This window comes from Mirounga angustirostris, unplaced genomic scaffold, assembly GCF_029215605.1.
Source record: "Mirounga angustirostris isolate CCGP_5_RB_7025 unplaced genomic scaffold, mMirAng1.0.hap1 SCAF_14, whole genome shotgun sequence".
NCBI classification, from domain to species: domain Eukaryota; kingdom Metazoa; phylum Chordata; class Mammalia; order Carnivora; family Phocidae; genus Mirounga; species Mirounga angustirostris.
Genome location: NW_026991722.1, coordinates 64,117,152 through 64,135,016, shown reverse-complemented (window position 1 = coordinate 64,135,016; position 17,865 = coordinate 64,117,152). Strand labels below are relative to the sequence as shown.

The following is a 17,865-nucleotide window of genomic DNA, read 5'->3' as shown; positions in this document are numbered from 1 at the left end:
CCAGGAATAAAGCCGGCTTAGCACCTCTCTGATCCGACCATGGGCCCCACAGCGAGACTTCTTCACCGTAAGAGGCACCCACCCAGAACCCCCACTCCCAGACCACATGGAGCCTGCCATCAGGACCGGCTTGGAAACCTCAGCACCCAATGACAGTGCCTCACCCTGTCACCCAAACCCACCTTACAGATGAGGAAATTGAGGCCCACTTACAGAGCAGAGACTGGGGCCAGGCCCCTCCCAGGTACCCGGAAAGCCTGCGCTTCCATACACCTCCTGGCTCCTGGGGTTAGGGTGCATCCTGGCAGCAGCCCTGCAAGATCATCAGCCCCTCCCCGGCCAACGTAAGGAGGGGGAGCAATGGGCAGAGCTGCCCAGCCTGCTGCAGCGCCCATGGGGTCAGGGCCAAGGCCACTGGGTCCTCACATGGGTGGGCAGCCAACTCCTGAGCTGGGAAGGACATTTGCTGGGCATGGGAGGAGAGCAATGGGCCCGTGGGGGAGCCTTAATGAGCACTCAGGCTCAGAGGAGCCTCAATCCCACTAATAGTCTCAGAGCCTCTGGCCTCGGAACAGAGCAGTATGACGAGCTAATGAGGGGGTGCTGGCCAAGGGCACTCCCAGAGCAGCGACCCCAGACCAGAGGTCTGACCTAAGAGCCTGGGCTAGGAGAGGGGCCTGGGGGAGCAGGGGCCAAGCCTCTGCTTTCAGGACCTTGGGCCTCAGTTTTCCCATCCAGGTGTGTCCTTGGAATAGGGGTTATGAGGGAGATGGCACTTTCCTACTTTCCAAAGTGGGAAATGGGGAAACCAAGGCCAGGACCACACCTGCCTAACCCTTTAACTGTGGTGGCCATCTGTGCCAAGCCACAGAAGGTCCCCCGCTCAGCCCTCCACATGGGACTGCCACCATCACCCCTTTATTTCTCCAGCTTCTACCTCCTCTTAATGTTGTGCTCTGAAAAACTTTACCAAAAAAGCAGCAAGAGGAGCTTAAGCGGCCACCTGCTTGTCCCTGGCCCACCCTCAGGCACCGGATGCCACTGTGTCCCATCATCTTGTACTGGCCCCAGTAGGGCTCTGGAAGCTGTGATGACTGGGGAGAGGGGCATTTTGTGGCAGGCTGTGCAAGGTCCTTCTTGGAGGCCCAGGTGAAGGGACTACACAGCAATGTCAGCTAGGACTCTGGCCAGGTGGGACCTGGAACCAGGATCAGAAAAAAATGATTCATGTTAAGGGAAGCAGGTCTCCAGGTCCTGACCCTACCAGGGCTCCTGGGATCCTCCAAGCTGCTGTCCAGGGGTAGAAGAGTCCATAGTCTGGAATTGCCCTCTTCCTTTTCCTTCAATTGAAGGTTTCACATGGCTAAATGCATGAAACTATAGACCTGGAGAATTAGGGCAGCGCTGAGCAACCACTCACACTTTAGTGAGAATTGATGGATGGAGAAGCCCTGGTCCAGATCCCAGGAGCATGACAGGATAAGTCTGATGGTGGAGGTGTATTCCTAGGACCCAAAGGAGCTGTGGGCAATGGGAGGACCAAGGACTAGCTCAGGGGTCAAGAGAATGTCCCTGCCTACCAACCTTGAGACCCAGAATACCTGCAGGTATGGGGCAGTGACTTCTGGGCCCAATGAGACAATCCTATGGTCACTCCATGAATCTCTCAGGGAAGGAGACAGGCTCCACCCACCTGGCCCAGTGATTGGGCAAGACCCTACCTCTGCAAGTAGGTGTGAGAGTCCTCACCTTCTGTGTATGGCTAACTCCCAATCCTGGTATGCAGGCCCCAGGAAGGGGTTGGCGGTGGGGTGGGGGGGTGGCGGGACACAGGAGTCCAGTGGAGCCACATCCTGGCCCACATGACTTGGCCACCCCAGCCCCAAGGTATCTGCACTGTGCAGGACATCAGCAATTTAACTTCATCACAATTACTTTGAAAACTATTAAGTGTAGTTATTAATCATTAAGTAATTATATCTGTTCTTATATTAATTATCTGGCCATTGGGAATGTCATCAAGATTTAAGATTTTTAATTGTTAATAATATTTCCCAAACACAAGGGAGGTTTAATGCACCTTCATATATTCTCTCTCTGCTTGAGGTGAGGCAAGGAGGGTCCCCTTGGGCCTCAGAAGGCACTTTCCCTGGTGCAGGGAGAGGCTCTTGCCCACACCAGCACTCCCAGGCAGGGCTGCTCTCCTATGAATGCATCCTGGGTCCTGGGTATGACCCAACCTTCTCTCTAGAAATCTGTAGTGTCCCCAAACACCAGCTGAGGAGCATGGCCCACTCCCCAGCATCCACACCCAGCCCAACAACCATCAACCTCCATGAGGCCCACAAGTTGGGACATGCCCTGCCACTAAGACCTACTAGGAAGATTGCATCGGGGATACTGCAAGGTGCCCCCCACAGGGTAGATGCCCACCAATGACCCTGATGTCCCCAGGGCAGCCCCCCAACTGCCCATTCCAGGCCAGCGTGCCCCCACAAGTCTCACTGACCACTCAGCCCCACTGCAGTCTCCAGTATCCCCAGGAGCTCTGGCTTTGGCCCCATGGCCAGCAGACACGGAAGGAGCTACCAGGAGTAGGCCACAGTGAGGATAGGAAGGCAGTGCGGGGGGCTGGGAGAGACTGGGACCTGGGGATGGAGAGACATGGCTGGCACCATGGACTAACATCATGCGACACCAGTGACCTAGCACCACAGTGGACACAAGCTCCCCGCTAACTCCCCACTATTCTCAGAGAGTTGACATGGTAAGGCCATCCCGCCATCACTGGTCCATGGCCCCCTCTCATCTGGCAGTGCTCTACGCTCCTTCATGGGCATCACCTCACTTGGCCCTCGTGGTCTGCTTCACAGAAAGTGCTGCATCATCCCCATCTCACAGATGAACATGCCACCTCCTCAGCTCCTCAGGCACTGGCTGGGGTCTGTGGAGGATAGGATGGCGGGCATCTCATCCAGGCACTCCTTAGCTCTGAGAAAGCCACAGAGGCTACATGTCGGCCTGGGTGATGTGGGTATGGATAAACAGGAGGACTAGAGGTTCCTCTGCCCATTCTCCCAGCCATTGCAGCTCTCTCTGCTCCAGCACGGTCAAAGACAGAACCTAAGTCAGTGTTGAGACAAGAGGGGGCACTGGCAGTGCCCTTGACCTGTGGACTCTTGAGGGCCTAAGTCCTTCAAGACCTTCCTGAGCCTGCCCCTCTTCCCCCACAAATAGCCTAACATCCCTTCAGTGGCACTCACAACAGCATGGAGGTTCCTATGCTGGACCAAGGGATTAGTGCCAAGTGATGGCGGCCTTGAACCAGTGTGAGTTTGTCAACATGATGCTGCAATTGGTGGTGATGGCAGAGTTATCATAGTGACGGTGGAGGTGGTGGCGGTGAGGATGGTGATGGTGGAGATGGGGAAGATTTTGGCGGTGATGGTGGGGGTGGTGATGATGAGATGGTGATGGTGATGATAGTGGATGATAGATGGTAATGGTGGTGGTGATGGTGGAGGTGGTCATGGTGGTCATGGTGATGGTGGTGGAGGTAGAGGTGGGTGGTGGTAGTGATTTGGTGGTGGTGGTGGTGGAGGTGATGATGTAGGTGAAGGTAATGATGGTCATGTTCCTGGATGCAGCAGTTGCTGATAAAAACTGATTCTCCACGGTCCAGAGCTTTTCCGACCAGCCACGTCTCTTTGCCCCCAGCCCCTCTCCCAGCTGCTGGCCCCTTTTCTGCCTGGTGGGCTCTCCCCAGGAGGCAGGAAGAGGGAGGGCTTTGACCAGACCTGACAGGAGAGTGGTATATCTCGAGCTCACAGAGAACATTTAATCTTAGTTAAAAATAAATAAGTTCAATTATTGGAAAGGGAAAAAATAGCCTAGTATTTACTGCAAGTGAATCAAAGGTAATTACTCTGGGAAAAGTCCCCTTTAAGGATTCTGGGCACCATCCCCCTCCTGTCAGGGTCACAAGGAGCAGGCGGAGTAAGTTCGTGGGCCCGCGGGGGAGGAGCAGGGAAGGATCACCCAACCTCTCCCCAGGGGTGCATCCCTGACCCTTCTTCCTTGGCCCAGCACTTGACTGTCAGCCAGGTCCTGGCACATGCCCCCTGGATGCCTGGGTACGGTCACACTCCAGCCGCTGGCAGAAGCAAATGGCTCTGGACATCCCCAGGCCTTTGGCTCACCCACTCATTGCTCACCTGCTGTGCAACCGCAGAGAAGTCCTTCAGCTCTCTGAGCCTGTGTCCTCAGCTGGAAACTGGGTGATGAGGCAGCCTCCCCCATCAGGGGCTTGTCCGTGATAATGATCAGTGTCCCTGTGGCAGGAGGCAGGAAGCCTCTGGTCTGCGACCATGACCTGTCTGCTCTGTAGACAGTGGAGCCTTGCTTTCCCTCCCCAAGCCCCAACCCAGCCCAAGAAGTTCACCCTGGGCCCCTCCCTTCAGGCCAGTCGAAGACAGAATCCTGAGGCTTGGCGCCCCCTCAAGCAGAATAGTACCTACCCACCCTGGCTGTGCACCGGGCAGCCTAGAGTCAGGGATAAAAGGGTTTTCAGGGGTAGATCTGGCTTTTGGAACCAGATATAAGGCCAACCGCTCCCGGACAGGCTAGTCCCTGCCCCAAGTCTGCTTACTGGGGGCCTGGGAGTGCTGGTGCCTGGCAGACCTCCCACCCCATACCGGGGGGCCTCCTTCCAGGCCCCTCCCTGGTGTGACCCGGCCAGGCCGCCTCACCTTCCAGCAAGGGCTTCCTCTCCCCTCCGTGGCCCCTGACTGGATGAGGTCGCCACCCCCCAGAACCCACACCAGGGCCTTCTGAGGTGACCCCAGGCCGTGAGGACCAGCTCCATGCCCCAACAGGCGCGCACAGCCACGGGTGATGAGCTGCAAGGAGCTGCCGCTGTAATTAGCATGAACGTGCTGCCTTTGCAGGAGAGGAAAATCCCATCTCAGAAATACTCGTCCAATGCAAGTTCAATTTCACCCGCGGGGCCATAAAGCCCTCTTCCAATCACCTGGTGCTGTTGGTTGCTAGCACCGTTAATCCTGGGAATGTTATTTAGAGCCAAGACATCACTCGGGGAAAAATCAGGTCTGAACCCTACAAGGAGCCCCACTCCATTCCCTGCAGAGGCCTCGGGAGATGAACGATCCCCCATGGGGGTGCTGGGCACGGAACTGGGTGTCCATGGAAGCCACGGGATCCCTACGTTGTCTCCTTCCCCCACCAGCCGGCAGAGTCCCAGATGGGCCCATCTTGGGTGGGAAGACTGAGGCCAGGCAGCTCAGCCCCACTGCACTCTGCCTGCTCCCACCTGACACTGTCCTTCTCCTGGTCCCCAAACCACTGCAGGTCCTGATCCTCCTCCAGAGATTCATCCCACAGCCCTTTCTTTAAAATCGTTTCCTTGATTACCGAGGGTAACAATGAAAACACGTAATTGAATCTCCAAGAAATTACCATTTTTATAACTTGCTCCCAGTTCCTGAGATAAATTAAACGTCTCCCTTGTATGGCGAGCCCGCTCGTGGCACATCATCGAGGGATGATACTGCCCTTTATCATCGATGTGGGGCCTTATTAAGAAGAATGCCTCACGCTGCCTCCGGGGAGCTCCACCGCATAGCCGGGAGTGGGCAGCTGTTGACTTGAGAGGGGCTCGGCCAGCATGTAGTTGGGCAGGTGAGTGGGCGGCTGGCCCTTTGCTGGATAGCTGGCTCGACGGTGTGGGTGGTTGGTGCCGGGGGCGGGTGCACCTCCCCAGAAAGCCAGGCCTGAGACTGGAGGGAGGGGCAGCAGGGAGCAAGGCTACTCCCGCCTGTTGACCAAAGCTGACCTCAGGGAGCCAACCTGCCCACTGGGCTGGGCTGGGCACCCAGGGGTTCCGCAGCACCTCAGGGTCAGACACCGGAGAGGCATGGGGCAGGGAGTGCAGGTCTGTGCCAACAGGGAGGGGGGACTAGGTGACCAGTTGTTTGAATGGTCAGTAAGCTTGTAAGCCGGTTCTTTGGTGGGTTTGGTGGTCACAATTATCTAGTGGGTGAGTTAAGCTCCCGCTGCCTGGGTGGGTGGGTGGCCGTGTAGGTGGCGGGAAAGCTGGAGCCCCCAGACTGTGGATTGCGTTTGCTGCCAGTGTTTGCAGGCCGCACCCAGCAGACTCACCTTCCCACAAAGGACCCAACAGGGGGATCACTCACATGAGAAAGTCGAGTTGGGGGAGGGGGAGGGGGTGTGCTCTCTCTGCTCTCTGGGGACAGGAGGCCTAAGGCCCAAGAGCAGCTTTCCACTGAGGACATCTGGGTGTACTTGGGCCAAGGGCAACAACCTGGCGTCGCCAGGGGACTGGGCTATGCTAGCTCTGAAGGTCAGGTGGCCTTGGGGCCAAGCCCTCTGGCAGAGCAACCAAGGGGACTGGAATGGAACAGGCCGGGGAGGAGGATGGATAGCCCCAGGGAAGGACACCATCTCTCTATCCCCTGTACAGCCCCACAGGGAGCCCTGCATCCCAGGGCTTATCTGGAGGCTCTGGAGACGTGTTGGTCCTAAAACCCCATTGTCGGGTGGCAAAGTGTGACCTCAGCCCACTTTCCAGCCATGTGTTCCGGGCCTGAGTGAGGGCAGCCCAACGCCCCCTTGTCACACCGTCCCAGCCAAGTGGAAATTGCAGCTAAAGGGATAGTCTGCCTGGGGCTCCCAGGGACAGCGAGGCTGGGCTCAGGCCCCAAAGCCAAGGCTGAGATGGCCTGTGTCCCCCACCCTCTCTGGCTTGCAGCCCCATGCCGCAACCCAGGAGCCCCTAGCCCATCCCCCAGGCCCTGCCCACTTCCCTCCAACGCCGCAGCCCCCCCTCCCCGCCTCATCTTGGCCAGGCCCAGGCAGAGTCCGCAGGCAAAACACAACACCTCGGCTGTCAGCCCCACACCCCAGAGCCCCATCTCACCAGGCCAAAACCCAGATCCTGGCCTGGCTCTAAAGAATGGGGTTCATGGGGCCACGGGGCTGCCCAGGGGCCAGAAAGCCTTCATGAGGGCTGGGTCACCTAAGAGGTGGAGGCCTTGGGGGTCCAGACCCAGGTCTGGGAGCCCACACCGAGAAATCCCCCCAATACCCTGTCCCTGGTGTACAAGTAAACACCTGGTGTGTCTCCCTTGAGAAAATAAGGGGGTAGGGGTGGGGGCCGAGGGTTTCAGGGCACGCGCTCTGAGCCAGGGACCATGTGGTCATGCCAGAACAGTGGCGGTACCCAGCCACCTGGCCAGCCCTCCACCCAGGCATCTGAGATGGTGGAATCTCTGGGCGCCGACCATCAGGTCCCACCATGGCTGCTCTTGGATCCCGCAGGTGAGCCCTGTCCTGACGCCCTCGCTGGCTCCGCTGTCTTCCCTCCAGAAGGGCTCTCCCCTGCACCAGTTTCTAGCCAAGCCCCAGCCCCCAGCAGTTCCCAAGCGCAGGCCCGAGGCAACTGCGAACCTGGGCTCCCTCCACCCCAGCCATGGCTGCCCGCTAACAAACAGGGCACGATGGGGCCAGCCCAGGGATGTCAGGAGGGCTCCACCTGGGGAAGGCCCACAGATGGGAGCCCCAGGCCCTTGGGAGGAAGCAGGTGAGGGACCCCTGAGAGGGGTGTGTGTAAGTGTTGAGAGTCCCCTGGCAACTCAGGTGTGAACGGTGGGGTAGAACTAGCAAAGGACATTCTGATCCGCATGGCTAGCCTGCCACGGCCCGAGGCCAAGACAGAACCGCAGATTCAAGTGGGGAGGTTTCTGTCCCAGCACTGTCCCTCCTCCACCAGGGGCAGCCCCCTGCCCTGGGCCTGGGGTGGGGGTTGGGGGGGGGGGTGCCCTGAAACCCTCAGCCCGTCAGCAGGGTTGTGGCGCCATCTGGTGGTAGGTTCTGGGCCCCACACTTTGGCCAGTTGGCGGAGGGTAGGGCGTCCTTCAGAGAGAGGGAGCACCCTGGCACCCAGGGATGCTAGCCAGGCCTGTGACCATTCCAGGTCTCTCCACTTCACCCGACCCGCAGTTTCTCACTCAACTCCGTTGGGCACATTGCCTGGGTGAAGTGACGGGCCCCAGGAGCTCATGGCCCAGCCCTGTCTACTCCCAGCAAGAGCCAGGTAGAGGCAGAGGGTAGACAGCAAGGTGGGCAACACCCTGGATCCTGGCCGCAGTAAGGACCTGGCAAGGCGACCCTGGCACTGGCCATCGGGCACCCAGGCCAGGCTTGGTCCCTGGGCACCACTGTGCAGCTAGCAAGGGCAGATGGTCACGGAAGTCCCGAGAAAGGGGTGAGCCTGGCTGGATGGGATCTTCTTGGGGGGGGTGGTCTCTGGGCCCAGGCAGGGGTAGGCACATCCAATTCACCCAGCCAGGAGCACAGGGGCTCGGAAGCCCCCAGAATGGCCATCTCCCCAGCCCGGAGCCCTCAAGGCCTTGGCTGATAATAATTTATTGGAGCTGTGCATCCCTGAGAGGATTTTCCTTGACATTCTTATTATCCCTCTGATTCTTAAATAAAAAATGTGAGCGGTGGGTGTCCAGAGAGTCACCCTGGAAGGGAAGACAAATGGCTTGCCACTGCCCAAGGACAGGACAGACAGGGGAGCATCCCCTTCTGCCCCTAAGCCTTGGCTTTGGAAATGGGACCACCCTAGGAGGACTTCATAGGCCCAGCCCCCCCCCAGCGCCCTCCCTGCCCTTCACCTGCACCCCATCCTAGGGCCCACCCCCAATCCATCCTCTGTCCAGCAAGGCTGCCCCCACAGACTGGAGAAGGGAGGGGAGGCGCCTATCTCAGCAACTTGTGTGCACTGGCCTGGAGTGTGCGGGCTGGCCCTGGGGTGGGCCTTCATTCCCCAGGCCGCCCCGGCCCCCACACGGCCACAGCCAATGCAAGACCACCGTCAGAGCCCCATGGACCCCAGCCATGGGTCACCCTCTGCTACATGCTCAGAGCAAAGGAGATCTCACCTCCTCCCAGGCCGTGGGAGAGAAATGAGGGGCCAAGAGTGACCTGATGCCCCAGGTAAGAGGGTAACCCGAGGCCTGGGACTGCTCCAGGAAGCTTGCAGGGCCTGAGGGACATGTGGGGTGGCTCTGAGGCCTGGAGAAGGGAGAGTCTGGGCAAGGGCCTGGGTTAGGGGAGAGATGGGGCGCCTCCTGAGGGGCTGCACTGGCCCTGGTACCCCAAGTTCCATCTGCTCCAGACCTGTTTCCCACCCTTTGATATGAATGTGGGGCATTGAAGGTTGAAGTCCCAGTGAGTCCAGGCAGGAGCACCCTGGCCTGGCTCAGGGCAGGAAAGGCGTGGTCCCGCACACCTCCTCTTCCTCCCTAGCCAACCCCTGCTCACAGGCTCCAGGCTCCCTGAGGCCATTGGGCATCGTGGCAATCTGGGCAGGAAGCAGCTGCCATGGCAACTGGCATCCAGGGAGGTGCGCTGCTTGGCAACAGGGGCCACGGCCCGGTGCTCCCTACAATGCCCTAGAGCCGCACTTTCCGCCCGTGGACAGGAATTCCGGCCAGTACTGGGAGCCAACCCAGACTCACTCCCCACCCTCCTGTGGGCATCCCGAAGCCCAGACTTGAGGCAGAAGCCCCACACACCCGGATCCGGGACGCTGGTTTGCAGGGTTCTTTAAACGCATTAGCGTATCTGTCCCCATTCATGGGAATGCCATCCCAGCTGTGGATCCTAAGCACCCTCTCTCCCTCTGAGAGCACCCCCACCACTTAGGGTGTTCTCCGGCTCAGGGCCACGTTGCCAGGACCAGAGGGAGGGGGTGAAGAAGGTTTCAGGGAGTTGGAGTCTACAAGGGCCTCCAGCAAATGGGGGCACAGCCTGAGTAAAGGTGTGGGTGAATCAGGGAACGTGGGGTGCCCAGGCTGGGAAGGGAGGTGCCTCAAGGGAACAGGCAGTGAAGCCGGAGCTCCTGTGTCATCTGAGACCTCCTCAAACCCACTCAGGGATCACCACTGCCTTTGGGCCTGACAGTCCGGCCAGGGTGACCGCAGTGAGAAATGAGGACCCCATCTGGTATTTCCGTACATGACAGCCCCTGGAACCACCAGTCTCCATGAGGACCTCTTCTCTCTCCCCCATTTCACATTCCTGAGCACCTGTTGGCACCTGGCAGACTGAGGGACACTGAGGGCAGGATGCAGCTCCCACCTGCCCCCCTCCACCCTGCCCCTCCCCCACAGCGGCCCCCCAGGGGGGCCTTTGCCTGGACTCCTTCCCCACGGCTGCCTCACCTCAGAGGCCCTCCAAGAAGCCATCCTGGGCCCTCAGCTTAAGTTGTCTCCTGAAGGGTACTCTGAACCAAGCACATCTGGATACCCATGAGATTCCAGAGAAGAATTACAGGAGGGAGGCTAAGCAGACCCCACCCCCCCACTTACCTGGCAGTTTGGGGGAGGAGCTTGGGGGGGGCAGCTGGTGCCTGAGCCAGGCTCCAGGAGCATCCTCCCCAGCTCATCCCCAGGTAACACCTGTTGTTAGAGGCTAATAGAGATGGCACCCCCACCCTAGGAACACAGAGGGGCCTCCTGGGGCCGGGGCCACATGTGTCCACCTGCTCTGGCCTGTGTGACAGCCTCCTCTGTCAGTGAGCCACCCATCCGTGGCTCCTGCAGCATATCCGCCCCACATGACACAGAAGACAGGAGGAAGACATCTTCACGCAAGGGATCTTGACTAATTTCTTCAGACAGGAAGTGGGGCCTGGCTTTGGTGGCACGGCCTGGGTGGAGACCAGCAGAAAAACAGGGCTTGCTAGGGGACAGCTTGGGGGGACCATCCAACACTGAGGCGAGGCAAACAGCGCTCTACTGATCACAATGGCAGGACAGCAGGTGACCCGGGAACTCCCCATGCCGTCCCCTATTCCAGACCACAAAAATGCAGCAGGTAGATGTTTGCTCCGAGGCAGGAGGGTCTCCTTCCCGGGACCTGACATTAAGATGCTCCAGCAGCTCTTAAAGTTAATGGGGAGAGAAACGTGCCAGTCAGCTCTTTCCTGCTTCCCTTATCCACAGGAGCAGAATAAAAAGAAAGCCAGTGTCTAATAGGAGGTCCCAAGACCAAAAAGAAAAAAAAAGAAAAAAAAAAAAGCCACAAAGAGAATAAGGAAAATACAGGAAGCAAAAAGTTTCCCTCCCTCCTAAACCCACTGTATCCCTAAAACAGAGCAGGATGTTCTAGAAAAAGAATAGGGGGCATTCAAAGAACAGTAACGATGTCTTGGAAATTTAAAACATGATTTCTGACGTTCAAAAGACTGGCAGCAGAGCCTGGCCTCCTCCCAGCAGCACTGAGGACCTTGAGGCCCTCCTCAAATTCCCACGGGAAACACCCTCTGAGCTGATTCTCTCCACAGCCCCACATCCAAAAAGCCTGAGGTCAGAGTAAGGTGCTTTCTGGAGACCTGTGAGGTGTCTCATTATTCCCACGTGAGAGGCCACTACTAAACTTAGTGACTAAAACAATCATGATGTAGCCTGGGGCTTGGCGACTTGGCTCGTCCCTGGGAACCGTGCTCTAAGGGGTGCATTGGGCTTGTCAGCCCCTTTGGGCCTTTGGGGACAGGCTAGAATGACAGAAACCTCTCTCCCCATGACCTCTCATCTGATAGCAAGGCTTCCCCAATGACAGAAGCTCCACAGGACAGCAAGAGAGGGAGGTCAAGGCCTAGCACACATGCCCAAGTGATGCACAAAGTCCAGGATGAAGAGAGGGAACTTGTCTCTTGAGGTGAAGGGGAAAAAGTCACATTGTAGAGGGGCAAGGCACTAGGACAAAAGGGATTTGTGGCCGTCTGTACCATGCAAAGACTTGAGTCCACCTTTCTGAGAGTGTTACTTGAGGATGGGCTTCCACAGAACAAGGGAGAGCACTGAAGAAGAGGAAGACGTGGACCCAGGATATCCAGGGGCAGTGGGGGAGTGGGGGGACCTGCAGTAGCACAGGCCGCATCGTGGACTGTTGGAAAGAAGGGAGGAAAAACAGACCAAGGGCCTAAATCTGGCTCCAACTGTGGATGTGTGCTCAGTAGCCCTTAAAAAGACCTCTGTCACGGGGCGCCTGGGTGGCTCAGTTGGTTGAGCGACTGCCTTCGGCTCAGGTCATGATCCTGGAGTCCCGGGATCAATTCCCACATCGGGCTCCCTGCTCGGCAGGGAGTCTGCTTCTCCCTCTGACCCTCCTGCCTCTCATGCTCTCTGTCTCTCATTCTCTCTCTCTCAAATAAATAAATAAAATCTTTAAAAATAAATAAATAAAAATAAAAATAAAAAGACCTCTGTCACAGAGCTAGAACAAATAATCCTAAATTTACATGGAACCACAAAAGACCCTGAATAGTCAAAGCAATCTTGAAAAAGAAGAATACAACGGCAGGTACCACAATCTCAGATTTCAGGATTTACTACAAACCTATAGTAATGGAAACATTATGGTCCTGACACAAAAATAGACACAGATCAATGGAACAGAATCGAAAACCCAGAAATAAGCCCATGGTTATATGGTCAATTAATCTTGGACAAAGCAGGCAAGAATATTCAATGGGAAAAAGGGGGTCTCTTCAACAAATGGTACCGGGAAAACTGGACAGCCACATGCAGAAGAATGAAACTGGACCACTTTCTTACTCAGATTCAACTCAATTCAAAAATAAACTCAAAATGGATTAAGGATTTAAATGTGAGACCTGAAACCACAAAAACCCTAGAAGAGAGCACAGACAGTAATGTCTCTGACATCGGCCATAGCAACATTTTTCTAGCTAGGTCTCCTGAGGCAAGGGAAACAAAAGCAAAAATAAACTATTGGGACTACTTCAAAGTAAAAATCTTCCGACAGCAAAGAGAACAGTCAACAAAACTAAGAGGCAACCCACGGAATGCGAAAGGACATTTGCAAATGACATCTCTGATGAAGGGTTAGCATCCAAGATCTATAAAGAACTTATAAAACTTCAACACCTCAAAACCAAATAGTCCAATTTAAAAATGGGTGGAAGACATGAGCAGACATTTCTCCAAAGAAGACATGCAGACGGCCAACAGACACATGAAAAGATGCTGAACATCACTCATCATCAGGGAAATGCAAATCAAAACTACAAGATACCACCTCACACCTGTCAGAATGGCTAACCAACAACACAAGGAACAACAGGTGTTGGCAAGGTGTGGAGAAAAAGGAACCCTCATGGGGCGCCTGGGTGGTTCAGTCAGTTAAGTGTCTGCCTTCAGCTCGGGTCGTGATCCCGGGGGTCCTAGGATCGAGCCCCGCTTCAGGCTCCCTGCTCTGCGGGGAGCCTGCTTCTCGCTCTCCCTCTGCCCCTGCTCCTGCTCCTTCTCTCTCTCTCTCTAATAAATAAATAAAATCGTTAAAAAAAAAAAAGAAAGAGAAAGAAAGAAAGAAAAAAGAAAGAAAGAAAGAAAAGAAAGAAAGAGAAAGAAAGAAAGAAAGAAAGAAAGAAAGAAAGAAAGAAAGAAAGAAAGAAAGAAAGAAAGAAAGAAAGAAGGAAAGAAAGAAGGAACCCTCATGCACTGTTGGTGGGAATGCAAACTGGTTCAGCCACTGTGGAAAATGGTACGGAGGTTCCTCAAAAACTTAAAAATAGAACACCTTTATGATGCAGTAATTCCACGACCGTGTATTTACCCAGAGAATACAAAAACACCAATTCAAAAAGATACATGCTCCCCTATGTTTATTGTGGCGTTATTTACAATAGCCAACATAGGGAAGCAGCCCATTTGTCCATCGACAGATGAATGGATAAAGAAGATGTGTGTATAGTATAAACAACAGAATACTACTTCAGCCATAAAAAAGAGTTAAATCTTGCCATTTGCCACAACAAGGGCGAAGCTAAAGGGTATAATGCTAAGTGAAATAAGCCAGTCAGAGAAAGACAAATGCTGTATGATTTCACCCATACATGGAATTTAGGAAACGAAACTAATGAACAGAGGGTGGGGGGGTGGGGGGTGAACTCGGTGAAAGGCATTAAGAGTACACTTCTCAGGATGAGCAATGAGTCACGGGTAGAACTGTTGAATCACCGTATTGTACACCTGAAACTAATATGACACTGTATGTGAACTATACTGGAATTAAAATTAAAAAAAAAATAATAAAAGACCTCCGAAACACCGAAGAGAGATCCCATGTCTGATTCCATCACTTAACAGTGGTGTGACCTTGGGCAAGTGACTCAGTGTCTTTGTGCCTCAGTGTCCCCACCTATAAAGAGGATGATAATCGTCCTTATAGAACCATTGAAGTAAACGTTCAATAAATGATTTTCAAAAAATAAAATCCCAAAGGTCGGTTAGGTAAAAAAGCCAGGCCGTGGGATAAGCTGTCCTGTGTGAGGAGGAGGTGGGGGCGCACGCCGCCCAGCTGCGCAGAATGTGTGGCCGAACCCCAGCAGGAGCTTAATGACCAGGATTGTGGGTGGTGGGTGGTGGGAACTGAGGTGGGAGGGCCACACTGGATAGCACGTCCGGCCTTTGATTTTGTTTTAGCCTTGCGTCTGCATTACTTGTTTTACATTTTGAGAAAAGAGCTAATGCAGGTGGGGGAGCTGGGGTGGGGGAAGATGCACAGCGGGGGAGCAGAGAAGGGCACTTCAGGAACAGGGTCCTGGTGGGAGGGACCCCACCAGCCCTGGCTCTGGCCACCACCCCGGCCCATTGTGACCTCCCTGGCTGTGCCCAGGCCTTTGTGACAGGCACTCTTGAAGCAGACCTGTGAGCCATGACACCTAGAGGGCCCTCAATAAGAGGGTGGCAGGTCGGGCCAGGCTAGAGCCTGGAACTGGGGTTAGGAAGGGGTTACAGGGAGGTATGGAGGGGCCCAAAACCCTGGGCCCCTGTGGCCACTCCCACCCCCAGTGCCCCCAGCCGTCAGCTTCGAGCAGCCACGGAGGATGCCTGGATCCACCCTGCCAGGGGTTTGTAAGGTGGCCCTGCCTGGTGCCTCTCAGTTCCACTCACTCCATAGAGTCGGCCAGGCCTTTCCCACCTCCGGGGGCAGGGAGCGGGGGGCCCAGGGTCGGGGCTGAGGTACCTGGGAACTTTATTTCAAGCGAGGAGGGCGAGATGCAGCGACAGAGACCCAGAGACCCAGCGGGGGCGAGACAAGGACAAGTGGAGACAAGGCTGGGGTGGGGCTGGCCCCTGCACTCGGGACGAGAGCAAGGGGACCCCAGGCAGGGGGGGTCCCCCAGCTCAGGGCCCAGACCCTGCCCGTGCCCGCCCCTGCCGACGGGATCAGGAACCCCAGCCTCACCCAGGGCAGCCCCTTCCCCGCTCCAGAGCATGCCCCTGAATCCTGCAGAGCAGTCCTTCCTCCAGCTGGAGCAGGAAAACCAGAATCTGGTGAGTGGCGAGCCCGCCGAGGCTCCGGGGCCAGCCCAGGCTCAGAGCGCATCTGTGCAGTGGGCTCGCGGCCGTTGGCAGAGCCAAAGCTTCTGCCCTGGCCGGCGCGGCTTCTGTCTCCTGCCCAAGAGGCAGCTGTGACAAGCAGCCCCATCTCTCTGCCCCTCCCCACCCCTCAGAAAAGACAGAACCAGGATCTGCGGGAGCAGCTGGGGGCCCTCCTGGGGCCAGGGCAGCAGTTCCTGCCCCTGTGCCCGGAGCACTCGAGCTGCACGGCCCTGGCCTGGGTAAGTGCATACGGCAGACGCCGGGCCCAGCAGGACGGAGGGCAGTTGTCGGGAATGACCGCGTGACTCCGCGCACCGCAGCTGCGCCCCCGCTCTCCAGCCGGCCCTGAGCGCAGACGCTGCCCACAGCCGTGGGGCTGACCCAGGGGCTCTTCCACAGCCCCCCGAGCAGGCCAGTGCCCGGCCCCTGGAGGACAGGGCGCCCTTGCAGCTGCTGCGGCGAGAGATGTGCCGGGGCGAGGAGTCCTTCGTGCAGCAGTCTCAGGTGGGTCCCCGGGCGCCGGACCGCGGGAGGGCTCGTGCAGCAGGCGCCGGGGGCCCCGGGGAGGAAGGAGCTGACCCCGTTGGCCCTGCCTGTGCCCGCGCTGTGCCCCTCCCCAGAACGAGCTGCAGCAGATCCGACTGTCCTTTGAGAGGAAGAAGATGGCCATTACCGAGGTGCCCACCTGGCTGGGGTGGGAGGGCCGCTGGGGGACCCACACCTGGCGGGACACCTCCCTGGGCACCCTGCTCCTTGGAGCATGACCCAGCCTCTCCACACCCTCCAGGTGTGGGACGGCGTGGCCGAGGTACACATGGCCCTGAACAACCAGGCTACTGGGCTCTTGGTAGGTCCCCAGAGGGTGACCCCCGAGGCTGAGGGGAACAGAGGGTAGGCAGGGGGTGTGGGGGCAGGGGAGCATCGAGAAGCAGGGGGATACGGCAGAGTAGTCAGGGTGAGAGGACTTGTTTTACTTCCTCTGTCCCCCAGAACCTCAAGAAGGACATCCGGGGAGTACTAGACCAGATGGAGGACATTCAGCTGGAGATTCTGGGGTGATGTGCAGGGTCAGGGGCCTGGGGGGGCCTGGCTGAACTGGGAAAGGGGCAGGTGTCCTGGCCAGGATGGGGTGGGGGAATCAACCCCTGACCCTTCCCAGTTCCATTGCACCAGACCAAGGGGGTAGTGCGGGCTGGGGGCAGGTTATACATGGCTCTGACTGCAGCCCCCCCCCAATCCAGGGAGCGTGCCCAGTGCCGCACCCAGGCCAGGAAGGAACAGCAGATGGCATGCATAGCAGTAAGCCCCCTACCCACACCCTGTCTCAGTCTGGCCTTGCCCTAGAGGCCCTTCTCGGGGAGGGTTTGTGGGCTTCAGTGGAGGAGGCCCCAGGGCAGGAGCCCCAGCAGGAGCCCGCTGACCAGTTATCCCTGAGACATGGCTGCAGGTGCCTGGTCCTGGGTGAGGGAGTGAGGGGTAAGAACCGGCAGCACAGGGACCCCCCCACCACCCCCACCATGGGGGCAGGCTCTGACCCAGCCCCTCCCCTGCAGAAGGCAAGGCCGCAGCTGGGATGTTCCGAGGGCCTCAAAGGCCAGCTCTGGTAGGTGGCTGCGTGAGTGCACGGGCAGGGCTCAGTCCCCTGGGACCGTCCCCGAGGGCACCCCCGCCCCCTGACCACCGCCGCCCGCAGGCTGCTGGCCCTGAGGCTGCTGCTGGGCGCCCTGCTGGCCTGCACCGCTGCCTACGTGTACGTGGTGGACCCCGCGCCCTTCGAGGGGCTGGTGCCCCCCCTGCTGAGCCGCGCCGCTGTCTGGAAGCTCCGGGCCCTGCTGGGCCCGTTCCTGCGCCTGGAGGTGGACGACTTCCTGCCCTTCTAGGCCGGAGGCCCAGCGGCCCCAGCGAGGAGGAGGCCAGGCGGCCGGCGCTGCCCCGGGTGCTCAGCGGCCACGCTGGCCCCTGCCCACGGCACTGCCGCGCCCTGTCCCCGCCAGGAGCTGCGGAGAAGGGTGGAGGCGGGGTCTGTCCTGAGGGCTGGGCCTGCTGCTGGACATATAGTCGTGACACACACAGCGTGTGAGCTTGTTTCCATGGAAACGGGGGCGGGGGTGGCGGGGGCAGGAGGTTTTGCTGCCTTCTGAGGCCAATCTCACACTGAGGGTTCCTTGGGGTGGCGCCCCTGCCTTAGCGCCCATGCCCCATCTGCCCGCTGGGCAGCAGCCCCGCCACAGGAAGCCCCCAGCCCACCCCAGGCCACCAGGGAGGGCTCAGAGCAGAGGGTGTCGCACGAGGGTCTGCACTGTAAGTGAGGACCAGGGGTCCTCCGGCCTCATCCGTGGGGCCGGGCCCAATCAGCAGACCTCAGGGATCAGGTTCCGTGACCCGCCCCCCACCTCCGACTTCACAC

The 17,865-nt window shown here is 57.7% G+C and overlaps 1 protein-coding gene across 1 annotated transcript; it reads left to right on the top strand.

The window, feature by feature from the left end:
- Window positions 1-14,592: 14,592 nt before the first annotated feature.
- CCDC188 (coiled-coil domain containing 188) lies at window positions 14,593-17,609 on the top strand. Its single transcript, XM_045886404.2, has 9 exons — window positions 14,593-15,410; window positions 15,590-15,697; window positions 15,858-15,962; window positions 16,079-16,135; window positions 16,246-16,305; window positions 16,449-16,513; window positions 16,700-16,757; window positions 17,012-17,061; window positions 17,152-17,609. Exons 1-9 carry the CDS (start codon window positions 14,877-14,879, stop codon window positions 17,336-17,338), a joined length of 1,224 nt encoding a protein of 407 aa, XP_045742360.1. The 5' UTR covers window positions 14,593-14,876; the 3' UTR covers window positions 17,339-17,609.
- Window positions 17,610-17,865: the final 256 nt, after the last annotated feature.

Excerpts from the sequence above, each read along its gene's own strand:
- CCDC188 (XM_045886404.2), top strand. The coding sequence starts at position 14,877 with ATGGAGGGGCCCAAAACCCTGGGCCCCTGTGGCCACTCCCACCCCCAG. Across the intron at positions 15,963-16,078 it reads CCTTCGTGCAGCAGTCTCAG|AACGAGCTGCAGCAGATCCG; the intron begins GTGGGTCCCCGG and ends GCCCCTCCCCAG. Across the intron at positions 17,062-17,151 it reads GGCCTCAAAGGCCAGCTCTG|GCTGCTGGCCCTGAGGCTGC; the intron begins GTAGGTGGCTGC and ends CGCCGCCCGCAG.